At 32.5% G+C, this 16,922-nt stretch overlaps 2 protein-coding genes across 2 annotated transcripts; one reads left to right on the forward strand and one right to left on the reverse strand.

Moving 5' to 3' along the window:
* Positions 1 to 5,365: 5,365 nt before the first annotated feature.
* Positions 5,366 to 12,514, forward strand: LOC106720958 (short-chain dehydrogenase/reductase family 16C member 6). The gene is made up of 7 exons (XM_014515763.2): positions 5,366 to 5,497; positions 9,719 to 9,995; positions 10,227 to 10,342; positions 11,144 to 11,263; positions 11,501 to 11,662; positions 11,884 to 12,083; positions 12,365 to 12,514. The coding sequence occupies exons 2-7, from the start codon at positions 9,725 to 9,727 to the stop codon at positions 12,459 to 12,461; spliced, it is 966 nt and encodes a 321-aa protein (XP_014371249.2). The 5' UTR covers positions 5,366 to 5,497; positions 9,719 to 9,724; the 3' UTR covers positions 12,462 to 12,514.
* A 1,332-nt stretch (positions 12,515 to 13,846) lies between these two features.
* Positions 13,847 to 16,703, reverse strand: LOC106720972 (chitinase domain-containing protein 1). Its single transcript, XM_014515780.2, has 6 exons — positions 16,377 to 16,703; positions 16,050 to 16,230; positions 15,460 to 15,666; positions 15,162 to 15,323; positions 14,632 to 14,869; positions 13,847 to 14,042 (listed from the first exon to the last, which is right to left on the reverse strand). The coding sequence occupies exons 1-6, from the start codon at positions 16,629 to 16,631 to the stop codon at positions 13,901 to 13,903; spliced, it is 1,185 nt and encodes a 394-aa protein (XP_014371266.1). The 5' UTR covers positions 16,632 to 16,703; the 3' UTR covers positions 13,847 to 13,900.
* Positions 16,704 to 16,922: the final 219 nt, after the last annotated feature.

Below are 16,922 nucleotides of genomic sequence, written 5' to 3' on the forward strand. Positions count from 1 at the left end.
ACTATAATCTACATCTCTGCTGAATTTCATCAAGATCCGTTGAGCCGTTCCGATATACCTTTAACCAAACATCCATCCATCTAAACTTTCGCATTTATAATATTAGTAAGAAGCAAGATATTTGTTGTGTAGATAATTGTGGCAATTTCTTCCATTTCCACTTCTCTACTAATTTTTAAAAATAAAAGATTTCTAAGAAAATCTACATTTGTAGCTTATTTTTAGGTATATTATAGGAAAAAGCCGAAGATTTTGTTTCAACCCATTAATCTCAAGAACTACCAATCGGGTTTGAGGAAGCTTTTTAATGAAATGCATAAAAAAGTTGAAAACTACGACGGTACACTTCGGAAATTAGTACAAATTATTATAAAGAATTAATCTTTTGTATGCGCCAATCTCAAGAACAAGTTGTAAATATTATAATTAATCAAAATGTTTTATTTATTACTATGATATATCGTAATTAATTGCTTCAGAGTTAAAACATATTTGCATATGCGAAATATCATAAATCAGCATCGAAGCAATAATGTACAAAAACTAAGATGTATTTTTAATAAGTTTAGAATAGATAGGTATGTAGGTGGTATCTTATGACGTAATAGTGAATTTACCAGTGATATTATCATAAGTAATAAAAATTTATTAGAGGCTTAACTCTAGCGTTTGACAACTTCAAGCTGATTAGTAGTAGAAGTATCAGTATGGACTTATATGTATGTATTTTTTAAATATCATGAGGGCTGACTATACCTGTGCCTTTCCCGCATGCCTATACGGCCTGCTGAGAAGTTGCAAACTGTCAAGATATTGACTAAAAAACTGTAGCAGTTATTAAATTTATCAAGACACTTAGCTAGAGCTGTCGCCACTTTGGCTATACATGGTACATATTTGTGCTACAGGTTTGATAGGTCTTCGGTTCAGAGGATCTGTGGTTATCTACCTGTTACGTAGTAGTTACTTAATTTAACCATACGTATACCTTCGACCGGCCACTAACCATGGTTTTGAAAAAGTAATTTCATTAAATTTAACCGTGTCTTAGTTACACTGGTTTAGTTGTATGTTTTTCAGATCGGTCTTCAATATGTCAGAATAATTTTGTACATATATAATTTTATTAAAACAACAGCCTCTATCTAATATATAAAATTCTCGTGTCACAGTTTTCGTCACCGTACTCCTCCGAAACGGCTTGACCGATTCTCATGAAATTTTGTGAGCATATTCAGTAGGTCTGAGAATCGGCCAACATCTATTTTTTTTTTTAACTGCACGCGGACGGAGTCGCGGGCGACAGCTAGTAGTAACTATAATATATTCATGTTAATTGGGTTGAAAAACTTCAGGTTTGTTTCGCGATAAGGTAATAAAAATATATAAAAACGATACAAAAGCAATTCCCACGACAAGAGAATATTAATTACATAAATTATAAAATAAAAAAAATATTAATTAAGCATTTATAAATAACTTAACCATTTTTAAAATTACATACGTATAAAAATTTGTTATTTACAGAAGTGAAAGAATGAGTGAGATTAATTTTATTTACCTCTATTATATTCAAATAATAATATCTACAATCTTCATGCTGAATACCTTAACTTATTACATTCTGTACAATTGTTGAAACTGCCTTAAATGTTACCGTTTTAAATGTTCAAATTACCATGAACGGGCATAGGACATACTAAACTAAAAGCGCTGACGCATAGTTGTGCTTTCCGCTGATAGATGTATTGCAAAAAGTTTTCAATGCCATTCTAATTTTAGCAGGCGTTGTCGATAAAGTATGAATTAGAATCAAATAATTTATTGTAATCAAGTTGGCCGACAAAAGTGACATCGAAAGATAGTATTTAATTAATAAATTCCCTTTTATAATAACAAAGAGGCCAGTTCTTAAAAGGGAAACGCATGCACTATAAACACCGGCTAGAGCACGTTTTCCTTTTTAAATTTCGTACATAAATATAACGTTTGGTGCGCTTGAAACATTTTGCTATATTGTTTTTATAGGTGTTTACTTTAAAAGCTAATCTTTGTTGGTTTTGTTTTTAGTTTATGTTGAAATTTATTTATTAAGCAACTTGTAAAAGAAAATTATTTACAAAACTAAATATTTAAGCATTCACATTACAACATTACAAACATATACCTATATATACTTAATATATACATATATAGGAGCACCAAAGTGGGGCGCCAGGGCTTTGTGTTAATTTGCCTCAGTGTTGTCATTTACCTATAAGGAAAATTATATACAACCTCTTTCCTTATGTGTATTTTTAATGAAGTTTATAGTATTTTATAATACCTGAAATACATTAAAAATATTTAAAAAACTAAAATAATGGTTTCATAACAAAAATAAAATACAATTATTTTTTTATCTTACTAATATTATAAAGGCGAATATTAAGATGGATGGATCGATATTTGTTAGAAGAAACATATAGGCCACATATTATGTTTTTTTAATTCCTCGCGGACGGAGTCGTGTGCGACAGCTAGTATTATATAAGGTGGTAAACGACCTAACTCATAGACACCGCTGCCCATAGACTTCCGCAATCGCAGATGTGTTGCCTACTTTTAACCGACAGTGAACGGGACGCCTAGAAACAGGACAGTTTTAACAGTAGTAAGGCAAGCAACTAATAAAAGTAAAACCACAACCACAAAGAAGACAGCTCCGATCCTCGTGACACGAGAAGTAGGATGACTTGTACTTCAATCCTGTCTTCTGTGTGGTCTAGGTATTTCACCGGTCATACTGGCCAATTCGTACAACAGATGTTGCAGGTTTTATACCACTGTAAATTAAAAAAGTGTTTGTTAAATGAATAAATGATTTTGTTTTAGATTAATATAATAATAAGATAACATTAATTAACATTTTAACAAATGTATTTCTTTCAATATGTTTTTCTTTCAATTTTTATACACTGCATTTTCCAGAGTTTGAGAAAAAATTTCGTTTCACGGGAAAACATTTGCGACATGCATACTAATAATATTTCAAAAATACAAATCCTTACTCGATTTACTGTATGAAACTATCCATCTGTATATCTATGGATACATAATAAAAAATCTTTGAACAAAAAGATCAAATATCAACTTTCGTTAAAACCAAAATACATATGTATATTCAAAACCAGAAAGTGTGTTAACGTTACAAGTAAATAAGTATTTTAGAATTTTGTGTCACGTTCAACATTTTGACAGTTTTCAAACAAAGACTATGGACTATTACGGCCGACCTCAACTAATGACGAATTTACGTTGACGGCATACAAAGCGAACGAGAATGGCATGTGCCAGTCTGGACACAAATACCCATAATATGGTACTCTATTAGCATTAACGTTGCACAAGACATGCTAATATCGAATGATTAAACTAAATATTTTAAAACTTGCTCGCTTAGAAAAAGATTTTATATGTATTATTAAGAAATATTCATTTAAGCAAACGCAACATAATGTGGGCAATCTGGGAGCGAAAATACCAAAATATTTTGTCCTGTTTTTTTCGTGAAGTGGAAGCAATTCCGCGTTTTGACTGAATTCGTGATGGCCGAATTCTTGTCCCCTTTCCCTTTACACCCCTTTCTTATAAATGATGGGTAGGGGCAATGTATTTGACGGAGGAGGGGACGTATAGAGGTTGGAAACATCCTCTTTCTATGCACCCACGCCTCCGACGACTAAATAGGCAACGCATCTGCAATTGCACAGTCGATATCTATGAGCAGCGATCGCTTCGCTTTTTAGGCGAATTCGGGTGGCCACTTGTTCGTTTGCCAACTTATGATATAAAAAAAAACATAACAGATTGTGTGACTCGAAATATAGACGTTTAATTTCGTCTTCAAAAAAGTCATCGAAAACTTCCTTGACTATAGACGACTCGATCAATAAAGTTCTGTTTGGGTTGAAGTATAATAAAGGCGGAGGCGGGAAGTTCAAGGAAACTAAAAACAATGACCAAATAAAGCTACTGTAAAGTTATAGTTCTTGCCCAGGCGAGCAATCCGTGGAACACATAATTCTATATTCCCTTTATTCTATACAAGTTCAATACTAAATTACTTCCTTTAGCGTATCAATCATGTATCTTGTCTCTGCAGGTATTGGTATATTCAAAACTCGTCACGTTTGTTTTACACGATATGAGATGAATACATGATTTATACGTCGCATTACGCTGTAACGATGATTCTTAGCACTTGACATAAAGAAAAAAGTATATAGGCTATACAGCCTATATTATGACCATGAATAGCAGAAGCCCTTGTATTAAAATGTACTAGCATGTAGCCTTTCCGAAGATACTGTCTAACAAACATCCATCCATTCAAACTTTCGCATTTATAATATTAGTAATATAGTTTTTCAAAGAGGAATGTCGGCAATGGAAACCGACTGTTATACTCAACACATCGAAATCCGTTTGTAAAATTAATTATTGTATTAAACATTCTAAAAGACCAGACTAATGTTGCTCTTGTGCCATCAACTAAAAAACTATATTGCATACATGTTCTCTGTCCATCGCAGTAATAATATCACCCTTTCACTTTATTCGACGTCACAATTGTTACTTGAATGTTAGCACTTTGTCTTGAAAAAATACTTGATTGTTGGCCATTAATATCCCATTACAATGTTACATCATAATTATAAGTAAATGCTTTTGTAACAGGCAACTGTGTTTTTGTAACACTTGTCGCCGTAAAATTCCAGTACAAAAAAATACTATCACACTTCTCATTCTTTAAAAAATATTTTATATACAGGTGAATCAGTAATGTAAGCTCCTGGTCAAATAAGAAAAATCAGAACTGCAACCATTCTTTTATATTACAACCTCTTTCCTCGTTCTATAAGTGGAAATTTCCTCAGCTTTCACGTCAGACAGAGGCCTTGGTTTTGTTTTTTTTATTAAGGACATAATCTGAGAAAGAAAGGAATATAATTACGTACACTGAAAATTATGCGCAACAAAAACAACAGAACCCATTATGCATTTATTTTCAAATGTTCAGTTATAACCTCGGTAAAATTAAAAACCTATGTTATGACCTCGTGAGAATGGCCGGAAGTTGCTGCATGCGGTGAGCAGGACCGCAACAAGGAATGCATTGGAGACGGGAGACCACCTATGTCGGTCTATATCCTATGTGGACTGGTGTAAGTTAATAGTAACAAGTAGATATTTTAAAGCCGGACAGTATGTATTATTGACAAGTTAATCTGAACAAATTTGAGGTTATACTTGTTCTTTAATTATTGTGTTTACTGTGAGAGGAACGCGCGCGAAAAGCCGTAGATACCGTTAGCAGAGAAAGCGCAGAGTAGAGCAGCGTACACGCAGTAAGTGACCGACCGCCGCGAACAACGTTCCATTCGCGCGGGAAATACAACTTTTTAAAAGTCCGGGCGTAAAATAACTAACCCACTTTCGCGGTATTCAAATATTTGTAAGTATACCATTTGAATTTGTTTTTTCAAAATATACTTTACGACATTTTATTTTTCAAAATTTAACACACATTTTTTTGATATTGACATTGTAGAATGACATATTGACCAATATCTGTCTGTAACTTAAATAAAATAAAATTTACAGATATGAAAAATTGCTCTTTTATTGTTTTAAATCAGAGCTAATAATGTAGCTAACGGCTGTTTTGACTCAAAATAAAGAAAATTACCAATATAGCTTGTAATGTAATGGTTCCCAAACACCAGTGGTCGTAGAAGTTTAAATACGGTTCGTGAATGATTTTAAATTTAGGATCAAATAATTTAATCGCGTTGTGCTATTTTATGATTTTCTCATCAACTTATTATGTGAACAAGGATTTTCTGCTTTGTTGATAATTAAAAACAAGGCGAGGAATAGTTTTTGAAAGTAAATGATTTGCGTGTAGCATTGAGTAACAATATGAGTAGGATACCGAACTCTTCAGAAACTAAAAACATTATCATATCTTTTTCTGTAATTTTCTATTAACTTTTTAATTAACGTTTCAGTTCGATTATGACAGATTTTTTATTACACCTACATAGTAGTCCCTAACAAGTATAAAAGTGTCACTGATCATAAAAACTTGGCAACCATTGCTGTAATAGGACGGTTATTGTGGATAAGATGAATGAAACCCTTATTATAAGCTTTTTAACAGGCTTGCTACTCTAGCTCAGATGTTAATATCTACATATTAATAAAATCGGTGCCTCTGTATTTAATATCGAAAAAAAACATATTTCGTACACAACATTTTTTAATAAAATTGTCTTTCTACTGTTGATCTGTCTGTATGTCTGTCCGCAAGGCCAAGTTTGTTCCGGGTAATCTCCGGAACGGCTAGACCTATTTTGAAAGGACTTTGACGGGAAGGTAGTCGATGCAGGCAAGCATATTGTAGGCTACTTGTTACTTTTCTGCGCTGACGAAGTCGCGGGCGACCGCTAGTTAATTATAAATGACTTTTATAATTTGTCAATAATCATAACGTTACAAACTATTAATTCAATGATGATGAATGTTACAATTAGCACTTACAAAACCATGACTTGTTACTTAATTTGTTTTGATCGACAAAAATATTTATGTTTACACAACAAAATATTATGTTTTTTAAATAAAACCTAAACTAATAAAATTTTTTTTTTTAATAAGTTAAACATTTATTCATTCAATTTAAACTGATTCGTTAAAGTTCTTGTCGACTAAAGTAGATCGTGTATTTTTACGGATCGTTAAAAAAAATCAAGATTTTTTTATGAATGTAAGTCAATTATATGCTACAACAACAAAATCAATATAATCACGCACGTAATTCAGAGGAGTAGGCAGAGACCACGAACCTCAATTTGTACCTAAGTATGAGAAATGGGCATGTCAATAAACTTTTAAACAACACAACAACAAACAGTTACAATGACTGATGTGACGTTCAAGATATATTAACCCAACAGTAAGGGGTCGGATTACTTTTAGCATCAACTAGCATGGTTACCTTTTTTATCCTGCACCAAGCAAGCGTGCCCACTATTTTTTTTAAAGGCGCAGCGAACGAGCAAAATGTGTGGCATCGTTCTGAATACTTTTCGTAGTATTATTTACTCTATATGTACACTAGGCCATTGTCCTACTTGACCTGACGCAATCAAAAAAGTGTGCCCTTTCCCTAAAAATTTATTAGGAAACTAGCTGTCGCCCGCGACTCCGTCCGCGCTGAATTAAAAAAAAAACGTAATAAGTAGCGTATGTGTTATCCATACTATGTTCTACATCCGTGCCAAACTTCATCAACATTCGCTGAGCTGTTCCGGAGATACATTCAAACATCCGTCCATCCATCTATCCATCCACCCATCAAAACATTAAAATATTATTAAAATTTATAAAATGCATAATATAAAAATGTATGTTATGTTAAGAATGTTTCTACTATAAAAATGTAACGGATAAAGCGAGAATCAAAGAATTTCCCAAGTTTGACCTACTACGTATCGGGGAATCACTTTCTACACAACTTTCTAATGTAGATGGTGAACAAGAGTTAAGCGTACGACAAGTAACTATCTATAGCTTCATATCGCACGTCGTTGAAGGAAAGAACAAACAAAGCACGTAATTGAAAAGATGGTATTATAGGTTACGTTACTTTGATTAGTAAAATTGAAGTATTTCTGTTCAAATAATTATTGATTACTAAAAAATGAACACGTCAAGATGTAGAAAAATTGACGTGCAGAAAGATGGAGTGCGCAAACAAGGCGTACATTTGTGTTTGTGCGGCGGCGGTGTGCGGCAATATTGTACTGTACATCTGAATGTAAATTACCCTAAGTTGACTTCTTAGAACTTCACTATAAATCCTATAAATTGCTTAAAAACATTTATTGGTATTGCTACGCAAATGGTCTATTTAATAATTTACTGTAAATTTTTAATTTCATTGTTTATCACATTCAGGGTTCACCTTTGAATGCATGTTTCCTACGTATTGTTTTCAGCTGTATTTACACTGATAAATGGTGACTAAGTATAAATCCCATATCGAGTCTCAAAAACCACAACGGCAATTATTGTATTGCACAATATTTGGCAGGACTTGTACAAAAAGCATCCAAAATATGCACGGCATGTTTCTGCACTTTTGGTTTACAAATACTTGGCATTGGCACGATACTTTTAGCAAGGCATAGAACAGGAGGGTAATATTTAAGTAGGTCTCGGACCTCCGGCTAAGTCAGATTTTGAAAAATAAGGTGTCATTCCATTGTTATATGATCTACCTCGGAATTTCATGGGGTAATCCAAGCTTATTGTATATTTAAGATTATACACTTTTTACATTTCTTAAAATTTGATTACGTTGTTTTAAAATCTTTAAACTGCATTTTACAATAATTATTATTAGAAATGAAGTAATCTAATATTTTTAGACTAGAATGTCTTGAGTAAGACTGCTAATATAACTTAATGGAATAATTTTGTTACCGAACCAAACGAGAAACTGGACGACCTTAGCTGTGTAAAAGTGCTTACTATTTACAATTCCAATATATAGTAGTGATACAGAAACGATATTGGACATGAAAAAATAATTACATTTAATTTTTTTACATAATATGTCAAATAATAGATATAACAACTTGTTGTACACTTATAGAGTGTTCAAGGTTGTAGAAAAATTTGATTATGGTGGATGCATAAAGAGAAAACATATTCATTGTCGTTAACGAAAAACATCATTATTTCTTTCCCATCTCTTTTACTAAATTTCACGAAGGGATATAAACATAGAGCTAATTACTTTGGTTATATAATTTACTTTACTAGAAATTAAACCTAATATAATTAACCTAATATAATATGTAAATGTTGTTTACCAACAAAGTTTTTTAGGCTCTCGAACTACTTACTATAATCTTCATTATTATTAGCAGTCACTTGATCGATGTATCACTTACTGCACATTTATCAAATAACAGCTAATCAACTGCTAGATAAAAACGAATACTAATCTTACTAATATTATAAATGCGAAAGTTTAGATGGACGGATGGATGTTTGTTAGATGGTATCTCCAGAACGGCTAAGGGACCTCGTTAAAATTTGCCCTAGATGTAAAACATAATCTGGATGATCACAGGCTATTAAGTATTTTTTAATTCCGCGAGGACGGAGTAAAGGGCGACAACTAATAAAGTTAATAATTGTAATAACAGTAATGGCGTGGTGGAAAAAAAGATCGCGTGTAAAATATTTTCATTGTAAAATATTGATCTTATTTCGTTTAGGGCAATAATATGACCTCTAAATTCAAACTTGTAATTCCTGCTTTGTTTTATCCGGCTGCGTTTAAAGATGACGTCAATGGTTTTTTAATTGCACCGAAGCTTTAAAAAACGGAAAATAAATTACTCTGCGAAACTACGTTTCTTGTCTTTTTTTGTGATATTTTTTATAATTCAACATTAATTATTCACAAACATATTGTAGCGGAATTATTTATTTCTTTGCAAGGAAAATAAAAAAGTTTTATAGTCTTTTTTTTACTTTTGGACTCTTTGAACTTTTTTGTCTTCTTTATTTCGTGGCTATACCGCTATAAAAACATAAAATAATAATAATTTTATTATTTAATGAAAAATCTGTATGTTAAGTTTTTTTCTAATTTCAGGTAATCATGTTAGAATCCACAAAGATACATACACCTTCGCAAATGTCGAGAGTATTCGATATCGCGAAGGATACGGTACTATTCCTATTGTTATCCTGTTACTATATCCTGGAATCACTCTTCTGGACCTTGATGCCAAACGCTATAAGGCCTATGAAGAACCTAAAGGGGGATGTGGTCGTGGTAACCGGCGCGGGCGGCGGTGTTGGCCGACATCTGTCCATTAAACTGGCGCGTCTTGGAGCCAAAGTTGTAGCATGGGATATCAATAAAGAGGGTATGTTATTTTATGATACTTCCTTACCAATTCTATAACTTTGTATAACTAAAGGCAACAAGTAAAGGTATATATTTCAAAGTATACGACGTAAAATCGTATGTATTATTGAATTAATGCTAACATTGGGCTTTGGGAATATCGCACGTTGCAAATTCCGTTATAATTATCTTAAAATGACGTAGTATTTTATGAGCTTAGTTAAAAATAATTAACAATAATTATTAACAGCTCTACAGAAGACTTGCACCACACTTACCGACGAGGGGTATGAAGTAGCAAGTTACATCGTGGACCTCGCAGACCGGGCCTCAGTTTATAACACTGCTGAGAAAGTAAAAAAAGAGGTAAGTAATCCTCTACTCCTTAACTTACGTTACTACATAAATTGATCTTACTTTTTGTTTAGACGCATTACAAATTTACAATAATCCCATTTCTTTTCGTAGCGTTTACAAACTAGCAAGTAGACTTATATGAAATACGTTTTATGTAAAGATACGTTAATACTGAATTTCCATGTAGCAATTCGCCACTTATGTATTTTATAATTATCCTGTTAAAATAGGAAACAAAATGACGTGAAATTTGTAACATTTTATAAAATTTATAGATACCGCCTAGTAGCCGTTTGCTCTTATTGGCTCTGCTTTAACGGCAGGATTAAAAATATTATCTACTTATTAGCCGACTTCAAAAAGAAGGAGGTTATCAATTCGACTGAATTTTTTTTTTTTTTTTTTTTCTGAAATATTCGAGCCAGGCATAACGTAGGTGTAAATGTTATCAAAAGTTCCTTTATAACCTTGTATCGAAGAAAATTAATGTTCTTTTTTAAAGCGGAAAAGTATATTTGTTACTTCCTTTGCCTCGAATAAAAAAAACATTTGGGCGTTAACCTTAATTTATAAATGTTGCCGAAGGTAATCTACAAACGAAAAAACTCCCGTGTATCAGATGCGGAAAAATCGTATTTTTTTAACGAAATCTATTATTTTACGTACGTAAGTTTAGTATAAACCAACTATATAGTTATTTATATAGGGCAAAAATAAATATTATTATGGAAATAATGTTTGGGGGATAGGGAGAAGTATAGGACGCCCTCTATCCAAACTGACAGAGAACTATAAGTTTATCTTTCGTAGGTGGGAAAGGTGGACATGCTTATCAACAATGCTGGGACGGTGTTTGGAGAAACCTTGCTGGAACTAAGCGACGCTGCCATTGAGACTACATACAAAGTCAACATACTATCCCATTATTGGGTAAGTTGCCACTAACTTCTCTCATTATGTTTAAATTGAAGGTTTTAATTGTTTAGTGGAAGTTACGTTTTTTGTTCCTGATAATGATTTAATTGTGCGCTCTTGTATGTCTGATATTTTATTTTACACCATTTAGTTTGAACAAGAGTTAAACTGCAATGGATTTTCAGATAAAACATATTATACATACCTAGCCAGTCTCTTATAGTAATTACTATGCTGTTTTCCTGATTTCAGACTGTGAAAGCGTTCTTACCCGACATGATAAAGTCGGGCAAAGGGCACATAGTGACGGTGGGTTCGGTCGCCGGGTTACTCGGCACTTACCGCTGCACCGACTACAGCGCCACCAAGTTCGCCACAGTCGGCTTCCACGAGAGCTTATACACAGAGCTAAGGGTGAGTTTCTGATCCTACAACAACCTATAAAATTAAAAGACTAAATTCGCTATTTATCATAACCTCTACACTCCAAGACGAATCTCCAGCTATGCCAAAATGACGTTAGTCAGTCAGTTTATAAATTGGAGAAAACATTTGCAAGTAAACAATTAAAAATGCGTTTTTAAGTATGCAATAAACTTCTTCTTATAAATAGTCATAATAATGTAAATTTTCAGGCTCACGGCCACAACACGATCTACGCTACGCTAGTATGTCCTTACTACATCAATACGGGTATGTTCGACGGCGTCTCGCCGCGCCTCATGCCGATGCTTGAGCCCGACTACGTAGCCGAGACTATGATAGACTCCATCAGGAAGAACGAGGTCAACTGTGTCATGCCCGGCTCGGTTAGATACCTCCTACCGCTTAAGTGGTGAGTATTAGACATCTTGTTCTTTGCCGAGACTCGAGACACTTTTGCCTTGTCTAATGGCGCTAGTGTCGCCTCAAGTGTCCTACACCAAAATCTGAATATAGTGATGTATAGACAAATAACACTTTTTATACGAAAAACTTGAATTCCAAAATGTTTTTGGTAACACTTATTCACTTATAACATTTTCACAAAGTTACCGTATTTTTCAGTGAAAATATAGAATATCGTTATGGCTGCTTTGATAAATTTGATGTTCTTTTACTTCCATTTTATTCCAGTTTGCTGCCAGCTAAAATGTGCTGGGACCTGATGCATCGCGTTATGAAAGGACCTCAGTCCATGATGGACTTAAAGAAGAAACCAAATTTGGCTTAAAAATAAGCCAGGTAAAATCTCAGACTATTCAATGTTTAGATAAAAATGTATAATGTTACTGTGACTTTTCCACTGCCAAGTCAACGGACAAGCACATTTTTATCTGTTTTTTTTTTAAACATGAAAAAGATATATGTTTAGAACCGATATATAGGCATATATAGGAACGGCTAAAACTCTCACGTACATATGTCACCCTGACAAAGGGGCTCGATACTATAGTCCGGTCGCGGAGCAGGAAGAATTTCGTACAATGACCTCTTTACCTACTGACAGAGGTTACAAACATTTTTGTATTTAGTGCGGTTTACATGAATTTTTTGAAGGAGAAAGAAAAATTATCAACTTATAAAATATAGTTATTATTATTATATAAATCATTTATTTAGATTTAATAATACAAGTAATAAAAATCTAGACAAGTATCTAATAATAAAAATCAAAAATCAGAATCCGATTCCTCTGTTTCGGAGTAACTGTTACTTTGCTCTATTGTTGAATTTCGAGAAGTGAAGAATTCATTTGCATAATATTTTAAAACCAAAAAGTAACTATCGGAAAGCCGACAATAAAATGGATGATGTTGCCTGCACTTTCGTCTTTCAAATATTCGTTTCGATTGTTCATTTCGAACTATCCAATAATTAACCTTTTCGGTAATCCTTCTAACGGAGCCCATAAATTTTTTATTATGCAAACAAACAAACTAAAAGTTTACAATCCCTGAGGACGGCGGCCTTTGTTTCTGTGCGAGCGAGACTAATTGTATTTACGCGGGAGTGACAGAGAGAGGTAATGCGAGTTCAATGTACGAAATTCTTCGTGCTCCGCGACCGGACTATAGTCGGTGCCGACACCGGACATATGTACGTGAGTGTTTTAGCCGTTCCTATATAAGTTAATGAAAATGTCTCATACAGGTTTGAATAATTTGATATTAAGTGCAGTGGAAATTCACGGTTATATAGTCTGAGTTATTTTATATGTATATATATTTTATTGACGTAGCTTACCATCATAGTCCTACGTTGTTGCATTATTGAATAAATTTAAAGACTGAATCAATGTTTGTTAAATATATTTGAATGAAGAATAAATGATAGACATTTACTGAGATTTTTATTCTATTCTTTACTAAAATGCATTGTATAAATAATAAGGTAAATAGTCTTTAAATCGGAAGTTGAAAAAATATTAAAGGTGCAAAATGCTTACATTAACACATTAAATGCCACTAAATGTTTTAGTATGAAAATCTCGCCAGACGAGTAGGTGATACTGAACTTGTTAATAATAGCACATCATTTAATATACTATCAGTTCAAGTTTATTTGACTATTATTATAACTACAATATTTAATTCACTATATATAAGTTATTTTGAATGTCTTTGTTATTTGTTAAATATATTTGAATATTTGACTTAGTATAAAAATGAATTAAAATAAGTCATAGAAGTAATCAAGACCTTGTCCTAATTCCCATATAGCTATTCCAGTTCCATACATATGCGCAAGTTCTAATCTCTTGTGTATTGAGTAAAGAGAGGGGTAGAAAATCTTTTTCGCACCCTGTGGAGTCCTGAAAATATATTTTTTATAATTGATATTTGCATCTATTATATCTTACAAATTTTTGTCTAATAAGATAATAAACGATAAGTGAGTTTATGTCGTAATATGATATACTAGCTTTTACCCGCGACTCCGTCCGCGCGGAATAAAAAAATGCACACAAGATAAAAAAAGTTCCTATGTCCATCTCTTCTAAGCTACCTGCCCAACAATTTTCAGTCAAATCGATTCAGCCGTTCTTGAGTTATAAATAGTGTAACTAACACGACTTTCTTTTATATATATAAGATAAAAAAATGAATCCCTATATCCCTTGGTCACGCCATCACGCGTGAACGGCTGGACCGATTTTACTTTTTTTTGTTGGGTGTGTTATTGTCAGAAGAAGGTGTTCAGATGGATGGATGGATAAATGTATGGATAAATCATGTTTGTTCGAAGGTATCTCCAGAAAAGCTTAATGGATCTTAATGAAATTTGGTATAGATATAAAACAGTCTGGAAGAACATATAGGCTACATATTAGTTTTTTTTTAATTCCGCGCAGACGAAGTCGCGGGCGACAGCTAGTATGATATAATAAATTTTAAACTCACCTGATTTCGATGTAATTCTCCCCTGTCTTATTATTATATGTGAGTGCTTGATTATTTTTAGCATTCTTCAATAGTTCAATATACTCTGTGCCAACAATAGGACCACCTCCATTAACAGTATAAGCATTTCCATAGAAATTTAATCCTAATAGGATTTTAGATTTCTTCTCTGTACTATCTTCATTGTTCATTAGTTTTTCAACACACAATCTTATCCAATTCAGTGGTGCGTTTGGACCTAAAATAAACAACAAAAGGTAAACAAATAAAAAAAAATATTGCATATTTTACTTTTATTTTCAGTTTTCAAACAGATTTGAATGTGTTATATAATCTAATAAGAATTTTCATGATTTAATTTCATATAAAAATAAATGTGTCAGGTGAGTTAGTTGCATTGAATGTGTTCATTTTAACATCAATATCATTTTAAGCACATAAATGTTTAAGAACTAAGCTTGGTTGTGTAACTTTCATAAAAAAACCTTATTACTTGTTTGGACTAAGGTTATTTTGATGTGGTGACTAACCTGGTTTCTGTGGGTTAGAAAAGTCATAAGTCATCACCGACACTGCTTCTACATAAGGATATATTTCATTGAAAGCTTGCACTAAGAAATCATCACTGGGATAACCACGGAATGGTGGATAAACTAAGATGAGCTTAAAATCATTGTCATCCATTGATAAACCTGCAATATTAATTCATGTACCTTAATAAAAAAAATGTGAACAGATTTATAACAAGACAACTTGAGTATTTAGTTTTACTTTGTTGTTAGTTTAAAAATATACTGATTTTAATATTGTTTCATTGCAAAGACTTACCAAATTTCTGAATAAACTTTACAGATTTCTCGATATACTTTCCAATTTGAGAGAAAAGCTCTAGAACAATACCATCAAACTTCCACTGTTTGCAGGCTTTTTTTACTTCATTAATAAGTGCTTCTTGTTCTACATTTGCTGTTGGTTCCATAAAGAAAGCTTTCAGATCTGATGGCTGCCAATTCTCAAACAGCAACCTTGGAAGAACTAAAAAAAAATTAACCTTAAATATCAATAGTAAATGCTTGTTCATATAGAACTCGCAGGGACAATCAACCAGTTCAAACCTGTTAAACTTACTTGACTTCATGTAAATTGTGACCTCTGTTACTAGTTAAATGTGAACACTCTCATACAATGTCATATGTTTGAAATGTCGGCGAATTAGATATGAACAAGCACTAAGGCAAACAACCAAATGACCACATTTACTTTAACAACAACTACAACTTTAAAATATTATTGCAGAGTGCAATTAATAAGATATAAGAGAAAATTATATGTATTAAAATTTTAATAGGTTTTAAGTCTTTTTTTAATTAAATGTTATTCAAAATTTTATTTTATATATTTAATATCTAAATACATACTTTTCAAGTTACTCTGGGAACCTTTTTGTCTTACAGACTTCATCCATGCATGGTCAACATCATGTAGTCCAGATATGATGTAAACACTGGGTGATTGCCTCTTGACTTGTAACCAAACAGGACAAATGTAGTTGAATTTTGGAGCCCATGTTTTTGCAACATCATAGCCTTTGCTATTCCACTAAAACAATTTTATTACTTTAGTACAGAGTAGTAATGATGTTTTAAATGTGATTTAAAATCTTACTACGATTAAATATAGTTACACAATATTTATCGTGATCTTTATGCTTCCAACACACAACAGGCGAATATTAAAGAACTTACAGGCGTCACATATCCCAATACTGGGTTTTTAAAGTTCCTAAATGAAACATCCTGATGGTAAGTTGCGTGATATTTTAGGATATCCTTCACGTAAGCATTTTCAACCACTAATTTACGATCTAATACATTATTTTTCCTAGCACCTTCCTGTGGTTTTACATTCTTTTGAGTCTTTTTATCAGAAGGAGGAGATAAAGTAGTCAAGCATAAGTTAAATAAGATTGACAATAGAACAACCGTTATTGTGCACTTCATTTTTAATAACTATATCTAAAGTAATTCTATGTTTTATGAGAAAACTAGAGAATACGATAACAATATTTATTGATATTTACATTGACATTGACAGCCGGTGACCGGTTTCCACAGAAAAATATTTTTTATATAGTCTCACAAATGTAAAGATTTTTTTTTCTAAAGTTAATAACAATGTTCAATTTAAGAAAAAATATTATATTATATTGTCATATACTATTCAATATTCTACTAATTTATATACTTACAACAATAAAAAATCATTCAAACTTATAAAATATTCTCCACCTA

Source organism: Papilio machaon, chromosome 15 (genome assembly GCF_912999745.1).
Source record: "Papilio machaon chromosome 15, ilPapMach1.1, whole genome shotgun sequence".
NCBI classification, from domain to species: domain Eukaryota; kingdom Metazoa; phylum Arthropoda; class Insecta; order Lepidoptera; family Papilionidae; genus Papilio; species Papilio machaon.